Below are 11,935 nucleotides of genomic sequence, written 5' to 3'. Positions count from 1 at the left end.
AAATAAAGCAGCCTCTCTCTCTCTTTCTCTCTCTAATAAAATAACTCCCCGCGCTCGCGCCCGTTTATGCGTTTTGAGCAATATTATTATTTCGTCTTATTGCCAGATAATCATCTCGTAAAACGCGCGCGCGCATGGTCTCAAAAGTCAATCTCTGTAAAACATAATATCAGAGTTATCATTAAAATGAGCAACAGACGTCTCAGAGTTTTATCTCTGCTTCTTTGTACATACGATTTGGATAAACAAAACAAGCCCGTGGACTTACCTCTCGTGACTTTGAATTATTATTTTAAATCAACTGTTAAGTTTAGTACGGTCAGCAATTATCCATGTTCTTCAGAATGGATTTTAAATTGAAGCAAATATGTACATACATATCCTTTTGAGCTCAGGAATCTTAAACTAGAAAAAAGAACTACTAAGACATCCCCTAGAGGTATTTGTATGAAATTAAGCAGCCAAAACACCTTGAACGAACTCCTAAGTACATAAGGCTGTATTAGGATCCTTTCAATAAATTTTAAAAAGTTCACCTCTGAAACCTAAGTACACAACTAGAATTTGCAAAATATACTGATATTTGATTTTTTGTTTCCTCAAATTAATTTTTATGCACAGCAAATTTTTTAAATGCATTCTATTTTTTCTTAATAAATTTACGGTATTTGGGGTATTTGAAAATAACTGTTATATGTGTGTAAAATTTTCTCTGTCAAATTTTCCTGATTGGAACCACATTTTTTATAAATGCCTCTACCTTTTTAAATATTTTACTAGTCCCCTGCTATTGATTTATTTAACTTGAAGAATCGCGTTAGTTAGATTCCTGTTGAATTCAAAAGTGTGAGGAAAGGCGCAAGGAGGAATTCCAACCATTCCGAAAAGCAACTGCAACGTGTAATTTGGCATTTATGAGTTTTTGTGCGCGAGCGAATTTCCCGAAAGCCGCCGAGCGCCTGTAAAATAATAATGATGATGGTAATGCGGCATTTGCATTCCTCGAAGGCAAATATCCCTTTTGCCTTTTGCCGAGAGAGAATAAATAGAGAGCAAGGAAAAGGGCCGACGGCGCTACAAGCCTAATGCGCCGGAATTATTGTGATGATCTCGCCCAGCCGAGCCTGACAAAGACTATCATTGTCCAAATTAAAACAGTTGACACCCACCGAGCAAACTTATACTTATATGTGAGAGGTATCAAAGTAATTGGAACGTTTAAAAAATCATAAGTGGGGGGGGGGGGGTTAGAATCGCTTCTAACACTTATGAAATATAATATGGGGACCTACCTGACAGCAATTGAGAAGGGAAATATCTCAAATACATATTGTTGCTGTTTCTCACTTTGTGATGCCCTTTAAAAATTGAGATATTTTATGAATATAGGTTTTCATCAGTCAAAATATGCCGTTTGATGTGAAGCCTGAAATAGGGTTAAAGAAAATTGGCTGTCAAAATCTGGCAGCCGCAATAATTAATAAAAATAGTTTAAAATTGATATCATACATCATTCAAATGGTGAATCATTCCGGAGCCAAAACTGTAAATCTACGAGAAGGAGAATGCAAATGGAAAAGAAACAATTTATACGCGGCGACGTTCAATTAAATTGCGAAACCCGTTCTGTGCAACACTTTGTGTCGAACTCGTCGTCACAACTTTTCTCATTGACATATTCCTATAAAAGGACCAAAGCGTTTATCGTAATTACAGGTTGCGTTCGCGCTGCTAAATTGCCTCGCCGGATTATATTTTTACCATGGAAATATTAACGCAGAGAGAGTCAGCGGCGGAGAGATATTGTGTGTGTTATTTTATACAATTGTATCTCACGTGGTTTTTGCTGCGAGATGGAAAATATAATTTAATATAATAACACTCACTCAGCACGGAGTGTATTATTTTGAAGAGAACAATGGCAAAATAACAGCCTTTGCGTCTGTTTGTGTTATTATGATCATTTGGCCTTTTAATTCTCTCTCCCGCGAGCGCGTTAAATGCTCCTTCGGCCTCTCTCAACCCTTTGCCGGCGAGCGTGACCACGAATTATTATATACCAACTCTTTCGCAGATTTAATCGACTCAAACGTTTATTTGGGCGGAAACCGACCGGATAGATTCTTTTCCTAATTGGTCCGACGATTTTCTCAGCGACTCATTTTGTTAAGTGTGTGTACGCCGAGTCTCACGCGCCTGCGTTTGCTGCTGAAAATTAAGCTCGTCGTCATGCTGATGCTCTTTTGATTAAAACATTAAGCGTTAATCGTCGTTTTCATTTACACTTACAATGCAATTATAATTAAAATGTATTGCTGTACAATTTTATCCGCGGGGAGATCTTAATCGAAAATTACTTGACAGTACATTTATATTCAAATTTATGAAGTACCTCATTTCATGAGCAGATTACAATGATTTCTCTATGTTATATTCATTCTTTGTGCAAAAGATAAGTTTTTATTTTATCCGAAACACTCAGTAGGTTGCCATTCTTCAGGAACCACAGCAATAAAGAGACTCTCGTTTTCTCAAGACGCAAATATTTATTAGGCCAATTTGGCCCGAAAGCCCCCCTGGGATGCCTCCCTTCGTCTCGATCCTTTATGTCCCTCGACGCGAGAGCTGAAGTCAAAGAATTGCAGCCGCAAAAATTTCATTTCGCTGGCGAAACGAGAGAGCTACTTGCTTTCGCCCTGGGGCCAAGAGCTGCCAAAGTGGAGAAGAGAGAATTCCGCGGCTCAAAAGCGAATTTATGTGCCTTTCCTTTCTGATTAAAATACTTTGCCTTGACTTTTATTTCGAATGAATCCCATGCTTCAAGTGCCAATGATCTTCAGTCCAAACTAGCTTCAAACCAATATTGAGGGGTTTAATTTGAAATTTCAATAGTTCCACATGTATCCGCTACGGTTTCAAGACGAAACAAAGGAAGACGAGTCCTGAGGGCGACATATCTTGGAAGTGGCTTCAAATTACATTTTGGAATAATGAAGGCGACTCAGTCGGTCTATTGTGTTCGACGCGTCTCAAAAAAATTCTTGTGTTTTTCACCATACATATTTCGAACACTCAATGATTGAATACATATTAAAATATACACGGCACCCGCGTGTATTTTTCATTATGGTATTAATAATTCGGGCCTCGTCATCTCTTCGCATCTTTGTTCTCGGTTGCCCTTTTGTCGTGATATTTTGCTCTGCCTCTTTGTTCGCCGGGAGAACGCATTATTTCTTGGATCCTGTGTCTTTCTTGTGCGCACAGAAAGAAAGAGATGGTGATCGGTAGAGGAAAGAACAAGGCTCGCGACAAAAAGCAGCACCTGCCTTTGCCCTTTCTTTCCTTGGCACACGCGGATGTCGCTCGCGGGCGACGGGCGACAAATGAACAGCAGAAGAGCGACCTGGCTCGCATCAAACTCCACCCGGAGGACGCTAAACACCAGTTAGGTTTTAAAAAATTTTGCCACAAACTTGTAGTTGAAAACTGATGATATTATACACACGGGAGGATTAAATAAAAAAAGTTAGTTAGTCAATAGTTTTGTTCAGCGTGTGTTGTTGATTTTAATAACTCTATCTTAGAAAAGTTAAAATTAGATGTTTTCAATCTTTAGAAGAGGTATGTATCTAATTCATCATAAGAAGAGACTCTCTCTTTTGAGTAATTTTTGTAGCAATCAGATTTAATATTTCGATTTTAGCTAGCAGCCTAAAATATCATTTGAGAAAATCGTTACATAAATTTCAGTGCTCAAAACAAGGGGGAAAATAGCATAAACGGAATTCGCAAACATCTTGCAAATGCGCTAGACGTGAAAAATGAGCAGCAGCAGCAGCCACGGCGGCAGTCAGGTGGTCTCTCCGGGAGTGCAAGATCGGGTTTCCTGGCCCAACAGCGCGCGTATCTCGTTCCGAACACACAATCAGTCAGTCGGACGAATAACGAACATATGCGCGCTTACGTACTTGGTAAGATCGCCCTCATTTTTGCTGCAACGTGCGGGAAAGGGAGGAACGGAAACGCGCCGCGGAACAAAGAAATTTGGACGACGAAAACAGCACGTTCGATTGCATTGTGTGTGTAGTTTGCTGCTTCAATCATCTTCCAATTAATTGTTCGTGCGTGAACAAGCTCGGCGTGTGGGTATCGCATTTCAAGTGATGCTCTAAAATGAGATGCATCTCGACGATCCTTATCTGCTTTGTTATAAACGTCGCAATACAGCTCGCCCGCTCCAATTAAAGAGAAAATCTTAAAATGAGTTTAATTAAAACTGTTAAAATTTTTAAAACGAGAAAGAAAAAACAGATCCTCAAAAATAATGTTGTATTGGTTTGAAAATCATGCACTGATTGTGAGATGAGAACTTTGCATTTTGAAGATGATTCGGGAGTTTTGAGGGACATAATCAGATGGGGGAATGCATGGGTCTGACAATAAGTTGCGTCTCCTGGATCGGTTATCGATACGCACGCATTCGAGCCGCTCGTCGCTGAATTATCCGATTACACGGTGGTGGCTGCCGAAAAAATTCGCACAGATGTCGAGTGGGAGATATGCATTTTTGAGCGCGTGACACATGCATGAATTAAGGCGGTTTCCTCTCCGCCGCGGCGTGTCAAATTCAAACTCGAAAAAGTGCGGTGCGGGCGAGATATGGGCCCCTTTTGTTTGCATTTCGCAGTCGTTGTGCACGAGTTGGTTTTGACGAGAAATCTCTATCGAAACGAAATTCGCAGTTACCGCTTGAGCCGTGAGAATTGTTATTATTATTTGCAAAATCGCCGGCTGTGATCTTGGCTCCGACGGGCGAGAGTGAATCGCATCGTGCTCGAGATAACACGCAGCTCGGTGAAATATACATCTACTTGAAAAAACACAAGGAAAGCAGCAGCAGCCGCGCTGAGATGAGAGAAAGAAAGAACAATATCTACTTGAAATTGCTGCTCGCGAGCGCAAGAGCGACGCCATTTGAAGCGAATTAAAAGACCGGTGGATGAATGCACCGGTTGGTGGAATCTAATCTGACTTGATATGCAACCTCTTGACACAGCTGTGCATGACTATCCTCATAAATATCCTCGCCTAGGAATAAATAAGGCAAACCCGTTGGTGATCAAAGACACAATTCATTTTTTAAAAGTGACGAGATATCTAATTATATTTTCAAAACAACAAACAACTAGTAATAAAACACCAGTATCATTACTAAGCAAAGTTTTTTTGTCTATTTGATTTCTTATCGCAACATATGTAAATTAGGATAATTTGGTCACCCTTGTAAATATTTTCTCAAAGAAAGTAAAAATGAAAAGTTTATGGACTTACATTTTTTTCAATCAATTTCATTAAACACAAAACGTGTACAACTATCGTATTATTACTTGTTTACATAAGTAGAATTTGCAGACTTAACTGCTTGTGTCAGACTATTCTGGTTATTATCACAGTTTAAAAAGTGGAATAATTTTTTATTTTTGAAGGTTTATATATTTACTGTGGGAAAAAATCAGAAAAACGTTTGACAAAGGTGATGCAAATTATCATGCTGACAATGCTCCGGTCAGCTCCCGGCAAAGCTGAAAAATTATGCGACTTCAGAGCAGAAACACAAAGCCACAAAAAGAAACATCACTGCATTCATTGTGTATGAGGATTTGATTATTTGTTGTACAATATTTGGTGTCGGAATGTTATTGTTGGTTCTTTCTGAGATTTCTAAAATAATCAATTCCTCCACAGCCTGGAGACCTGACGCAGTATATTGGAAATTGCAAAATGTTGCAAGATAATACTATATATTATCCCATTTTGTGAATTCATTTCCAAAATATTTTCTCATTTAATTTACGCATTTCACTCTAGTAAAATCGACGGTGAGAAAAATTCCATTTTAAAATTCAATTATTAATGCTAAATGCTGTTTACAGTATTCAAAAAGTTTAAAAAAACCACATACGAGAGAGGAAAAATTTAGGTGTGAATAGCAAAACTACAAAAAATCCTTATAATTAAAAGAAATGAAATGGTGATCTGATCACCTTATTAAAGAACGCAACTGAAATCCACCAGCCAGGGTGAGATGGTTCCTGTGTCTCTGTATGTCGTGGCGCACTTCAATTAGAGTGTATGCGCGCGGTGATTGTCAAGTGCAGGACGAGAGAGAAAGAGAGAGAGAGAGCATTGTGGCATACGGGCCTATCATCACGTATCTGCTCCAACCATCCAGCATCCTTCAATCCTTCCATCATCCGTCCAGATGCTGACGCTAGCACAATAATTCGCGATCACCTTTATTGCGCACTAGCTGTGCGAGAGAGAGAGAGAGACTTGTCTTTGCGCAAAAAAGTGCATTGAGGGGAATGGGGCAAAAAGGGGAGACAGCTCGTGACTCGCGCCTCCAAAAATGTGTACAGCCACTCATTGTCAGCCCGCAGTAGCAGCGAGATATTGTACCAAGATAATTGTCAATTCTGCGCTCCGCGATCGCTCCTCAACAGTGGCTGCCGCTCTCCAGCTTTCGCGGATGTGCGAAATTAATTTCGATCTTAATAAATCAAGAAAGATCTGATGATAGAGAAAAAACAATGTTTTGTTAGTTATCAAGAAAATTTAAACTTTTCTCTATATTATTTGCCAGCATCAAGGAGGTTGTGTTATTCGCTGAATTTGTACGGAGCGAACATCATTTTTGTCTATCTCGGTTGTCGTTGCACGGCGGTGATATCTTCACTACACACTTGGGTGACATGCAGCTTCCTGGAAACATTAGATCTGCCCAACGCAAAGCTGTTTCCTCTTTCACTCTTGATTGCTCCCAAAAGACTCAGATAAATCCGAGCATGGGCGTGCGAAGCAAGGCGACAAAGCTTTATTCTCCGAGTCATCTTTCGAGGTACTTTCCTCGTTTCTCGCTTTATTGTCCCAATCTTGGTGGACATTGATATGCTTTATACCCTAGCATATTTCGCTCGGAAAAAATTGATCAATTAATTTTTTTATGAATTTATAATCAATAAATAAATTTATGTTTTCCCAGATTTTATTGGCAGTTTAATTTGTTTGTTTGACATTGAATAAAATGTTTCAATAAAAAACAATATCGATAAAAAACGGGAACACAAGCAGAATAAAATAGCTACATGCACGTCTCTTCATTGCTTCAGTTTAATTTAAAAGACGTCATCCCATTAATTTAATATATGTCACTTTAAACTGAAACAAAAAATTCAGTCATTTTTAAAATTTCGTCAGTTTCTCCTAAAGAAAAAAGTAAACAAAAAGCCGCGAGCGAAAAAAGCTCTGGCTAAAGCATCTGTTTCACTTACTACTGCGAGCCGAATAGAGAGAAGAAAATTTTCCACACCTTTGTTGTCAAATTCATCGGGCTGAAACCGAATTAAGTGTATGACGGCAATTGGAATGTGTTGAGCGTCGGTTTCTCATTGTTGTGTCAAAAGTGCTGTTTTTCACCATGCAGTTGCATCGGAATAATAATAACACGGCTATTTTTTGTACGCAGCACACAATCGAACTGGTGATGAGATCGTTTTTCTTGCTTTGCGCGCGAGGAGTTGTAAATCGTAGAGTTCCTGTCGCCCAATTACACGGCGGCGTATTTTCCTAGTCCCACCCGCCGCATTATCCTTTGGTCACGCTTACTTTTTCGACGCCACCGCCTCTAAGTCACATCTTGCTGCACCAACACAATGACATTTCATTAATTAAGCCGGCAAATTGCTTTCGACTTCAATTGCCGCCGCCTACCGCCGCCGGCAAAAAGGGCGAATCGGACAACGTAAACAAATCGAAAGACACGCCTGGAATTTTGTGCTTGAAGAACCGATGACGCAGGGAACAAATCGCTTTTACGAAATAATCATAATTCTAATTTTTTAAATCTAATTTTAGATGAATGATCTAATGGATTATATTTAAAAATTTTCCTATATATGATGTCAAAAAGGTCCAAAATATCAATTCCATTTTAATCTTACTGAAGCAGAAAATGTTCTCCTTGATTTTGTTAATCGCGTGTGTGACTGTGAATTTTACAAGGACAGCACTTAAAATAAACATGCAAAAGAAGTTGTTTGTTTGATCATAGCGTGAGTGCTACAATGTGTGTTATCAGATAAGATTGTCGGGAATCAATTAACATAAATAGAAATGCGCGAATTCTGTTTCGAAAAATTAAACATTTATTTTAGATAGATTATGCTTGGACAGACGGCCCTCCGTTGTCGGCGATCCACTGCAAGTATCTGTCGACCCTGGTGTAGACATTGGGGAACCCTGACTCGCAGCCATCAGATGATCCAAAAGACATGACGCCGATTTGCACTTTTCCAGAGCCTAATTCTTGGGCGGTGGCCAAAGCAGTGCCAGAATCCCCCTGCAACACCACAATTGATAGCGTCATGCGTGCTTTGAAAGGACTGTTGAGAAATACAGTTCAAAGCTCAATAATATTTATTTTTTATACTTTTATCAAGGAGATATCGTCAAATTCCAATCTACTGCGCAATGTTTTCATTTCATTTTAATTCTAAAATATCAGGTAAAAACAGTGTTGCTTAAGCTTTTGCTAAATATTAAATTTATTGCGAAGCAACTTTTTTAATTCCTATAGTTCTAGTGGAATTAGTAACGAATGTGCCATTGTGTCAGGTTGGCAGTTAAAACCCGCTGAAGCCACCTGCAGAAGCCTAGTTCAAGGCCCAAATTAAATGCATTTTTCATCACTGTATTGCTAAAAAATAATAATAATTTAAAGAACTGGTCTTACGTGGCAGGTGCCAATTGAACCCCCGTTGGTCTCAACGCAGAGTTTTGTATCGTTGATATAGGTTGATCCGTATGAACCTCTGCACACTTCAAGATCAGCAATGACTACATCGGCCTTCAGCAAGTTATCGTTCAAGTAACCATTGGGATCTAAATTGAAGAGACATGAATGAAAAATATCTTAGGCCTCCTTAAGTATATACCGTCACTGATTTTACCCCAGCCTGCCACCACGGCCCTGTCTCCAGGGGCCACACTATTCTCAGTCGGTAACGGAATGGGCCGGATATTGTCTGAAAGTTTGATCATTTCTCAGGCCTTACCCGTAAATTTTGATTTAAAATATTAAATAATTTTATTTTGGATGAAGTTGCCCATTTAATTTCGAGAAAACATGTAAAATTGTTACTTTGAGCGGGAACTCCAGCCGAAAGAGTGATGAGGGCGATGTCGTCGTTGAGTCTTGGTCGTTCAAAAGCTTCATGCGCCTTCAATTCTGACGACCTGACTTTCAAGTAGCCTTGACTGTCAGGGTTGAGAGCCTGTAGAGTCCCAAGAACGACTTCGGCGAAGGTGTAACTGACAATCAAATTTGGATCAAAATAAGCAGTTCAGACAGGTTGCGAATTTATACTCCTTGACGCAGTGAGCAGCAGTTAGCACATGTCGTTCAGAAATCAAAGAACCCCCGCAAAATCCCGTGTTCTCGCCACTGATGCTCCCTTGGAAGAAGATTGCGACAATGTATGGCAGTTCGTTTTCAAGTACCACAGTTCCGCCCAGAATTCTTTCCTCCAGCCTTTCGTTGAAAGCTGCAATAGATATTAACATTTTGAAACGCAAAAATTCATAATTAGGTAAAAAGAGTTCGTTTGAAACACTTGTTAATCATTAGATCTAGAAATATGTAGGTATTGTGCTTTTAATGTTTGTGTTATATAATGGTGTACTATATATCGTTAAAATCATAAAATGGAAATTAATTCAATATTATCCATTTTGCAGGACTTTGGTCTTACCCTGGTTAACAGGTGAAAAGATAACAGGTGCTAGGTGAGCATGATTCTGAATATATGCTCCGTTTGCGCAGAAAAACGTCAGCAACACGCACACAAGCAACTTCATCCTGGCAGAATGGATAAACACCACTTGTCCGTTGCTTTTTAATCCCTTTTATCTTGAATGATTAGACAAATTTGATTAAATCTGCTTATTTCCATTCTGAATATCTGTCGTGAATGACGTTTGAGATCGTCATTTGACCTTGCTCTTAATTTTTCTATTGATATCTCATTGATTATAGAAAAGGGAATACCATTAAGTATTTTTCCTTGAGCTTGCGCAACTATACTTTATCGGAATAAAAAAATAAGTTTTTTCACATGTTGAAATATTTTTGACTTTATTTTTCATGCACACATTAATCGAATTAATTTAAAATGCATTATTTGGCAAGCAGCAATTTCATGCGTTATAAATTGGCATGACGTAAGTTATTACGTAAAATTAATTACTAAAAAATACGTATTGTGCCGTTTAATATTTAAAGATTACAAAATCTATGCCATTTTTGTCAATTTTCAATAAAATAAAAATATATGAAAGGAAAATAAAAATATGAAATCTAATATTGGATTAACTGAAACTAATGAAAGACTTCTTTGGAAATGGATTCTCTATTCAACAGCTTGGTTCATAAGAGAATGCAGTTGGATAAAAATATGTGTAGCTTTACTACCTCATAAATTCCTAAATTTAACTGCAAAAAGTTAAAACATGGTCAACAAGATTAATTTGTGGCTCTCAGTACAACGTCCAAAAAAAGTTTAACCTAGGTTGCTACAAAAACTACTGTTGTGAGCCACCAACGAAGGCAGCATGTAGTCAAATAAGCGCGTAAACTGGTATCGCAGCCCGTATGTTGGCGAGGACAGAATAACGAGACAAAAAGACGTAAAGCGTGGTGCTTTCATTTACTCGTGTAATCACATGAGAAGGCATAAAGCGCTCCCGTATGCGAGTGTGCATTTCTCCATGTGGGCGCCGCGATTTTATTTCAGCCTGTGTGCATGCGAAGAAAGATAATCGAGAGTGAGAGAGCGGAGGAAGAACGAGCGCGTCTACGTACGAGAGGGCAAAAGCCATTTGTTCGCAGCGAGTGTAATAATCCGCAGGCAGCGCTGCAAATTCAGGCAACATGCAAATTGGATGTGATTCACCCCTCGGATCAAAATTTTGTGCTGAGCCGTGAAAAATGAACAGTCAAAACACACACACGCGGGCGCATTTGAATAATTGACCCGGGATTTGAATATTTGATGCTGCCTCATGCGGTGGAAAAAGTCAAATGCTGCACTTTTAACGAGCAATTGCATATTTTTAGCAACATATTATGATGTTTAAACTAAAAAAAAACGATTTCAAATCAGAACCCATTTTTTGGTTTATAGAAAGATATGTTGATTTTAGAGAAAAGAAGAAAAACGTGGAATAAATTCAATCAGGAAGAGAGAACAAATTATTCCTCTTTTAATTGAAGCAGAGAGGCTCATTGTTAGCTCTAAACCAGAAATGCGCTTTTGAAAATTTAAATGCTGATGGAAACACCAATTAAATATTAATGCTCAAATTTTTGTCAAGCAAGCGGCTTGCAGCAGAATTTAATTTAATACCAAATTCCTTTTTTTAAACTTTTATAGTTCAGATAGTTTTGAGCATGGCAGAAAATTTCCAAATTAAATTAATCCAAATTCCGCGCTTGCATGAATTCCCCAAACAAATAAAAAAAGAGAGACAGACTTTCATGTCGGATTAAAGCAGTGGGAGACAAAATGCACGTTGCATAATAAAAACAATAAAAGGCGAAACGTCTGTCTACTCGTTTTAATATAAATCGGAGCAGAGGAAGCGAAAAAAGCACGTGTACGCACATAATATAATTCGATATTCATAAAAGACGTGCGCCAAGTGTGTGTGTGTCGAAAGCAGAAAAGATAAGTGGGTGGAAGCGAATGCAGTTAGTCGGCGAGCAATTTCCCCCTGCGCTCTTTCTCTCTCTAATTTTATTTCGCGACACACAGCGCGCAGAAAGGCATATTTTCATATTAAAGTGAGCGTGTGTCGCATTTGCATCTCCCGCTGC

General features: G+C 38.7%; 1 protein-coding gene across 1 annotated transcript; it reads right to left on the bottom strand.

The window, feature by feature from the left end:
* Window positions 1-8,184: 8,184 nt before the first annotated feature.
* LOC135939284 (brachyurin-like) lies at window positions 8,185-9,962 on the bottom strand. Its single transcript, XM_065483581.1, has 6 exons — window positions 9,813-9,962; window positions 9,428-9,605; window positions 9,203-9,372; window positions 8,997-9,086; window positions 8,795-8,943; window positions 8,185-8,401 (listed from the first exon to the last, which is right to left on the bottom strand). The coding sequence occupies exons 1-6, from the start codon at window positions 9,916-9,918 to the stop codon at window positions 8,222-8,224; spliced, it is 873 nt and encodes a 290-aa protein (XP_065339653.1). The 5' UTR covers window positions 9,919-9,962; the 3' UTR covers window positions 8,185-8,221.
* Between the last annotated feature and the right edge of the window lie 1,973 nt (window positions 9,963-11,935).

Source organism: Cloeon dipterum, chromosome 3 (genome assembly GCF_949628265.1).
Source record: "Cloeon dipterum chromosome 3, ieCloDipt1.1, whole genome shotgun sequence".
NCBI lineage: Eukaryota > Metazoa > Arthropoda > Insecta > Ephemeroptera > Baetidae > Cloeon > Cloeon dipterum.
The sequence above is the reverse complement of the archived record's forward strand: the minus strand, read 5'-3'. Positions and strand labels throughout refer to the sequence as shown.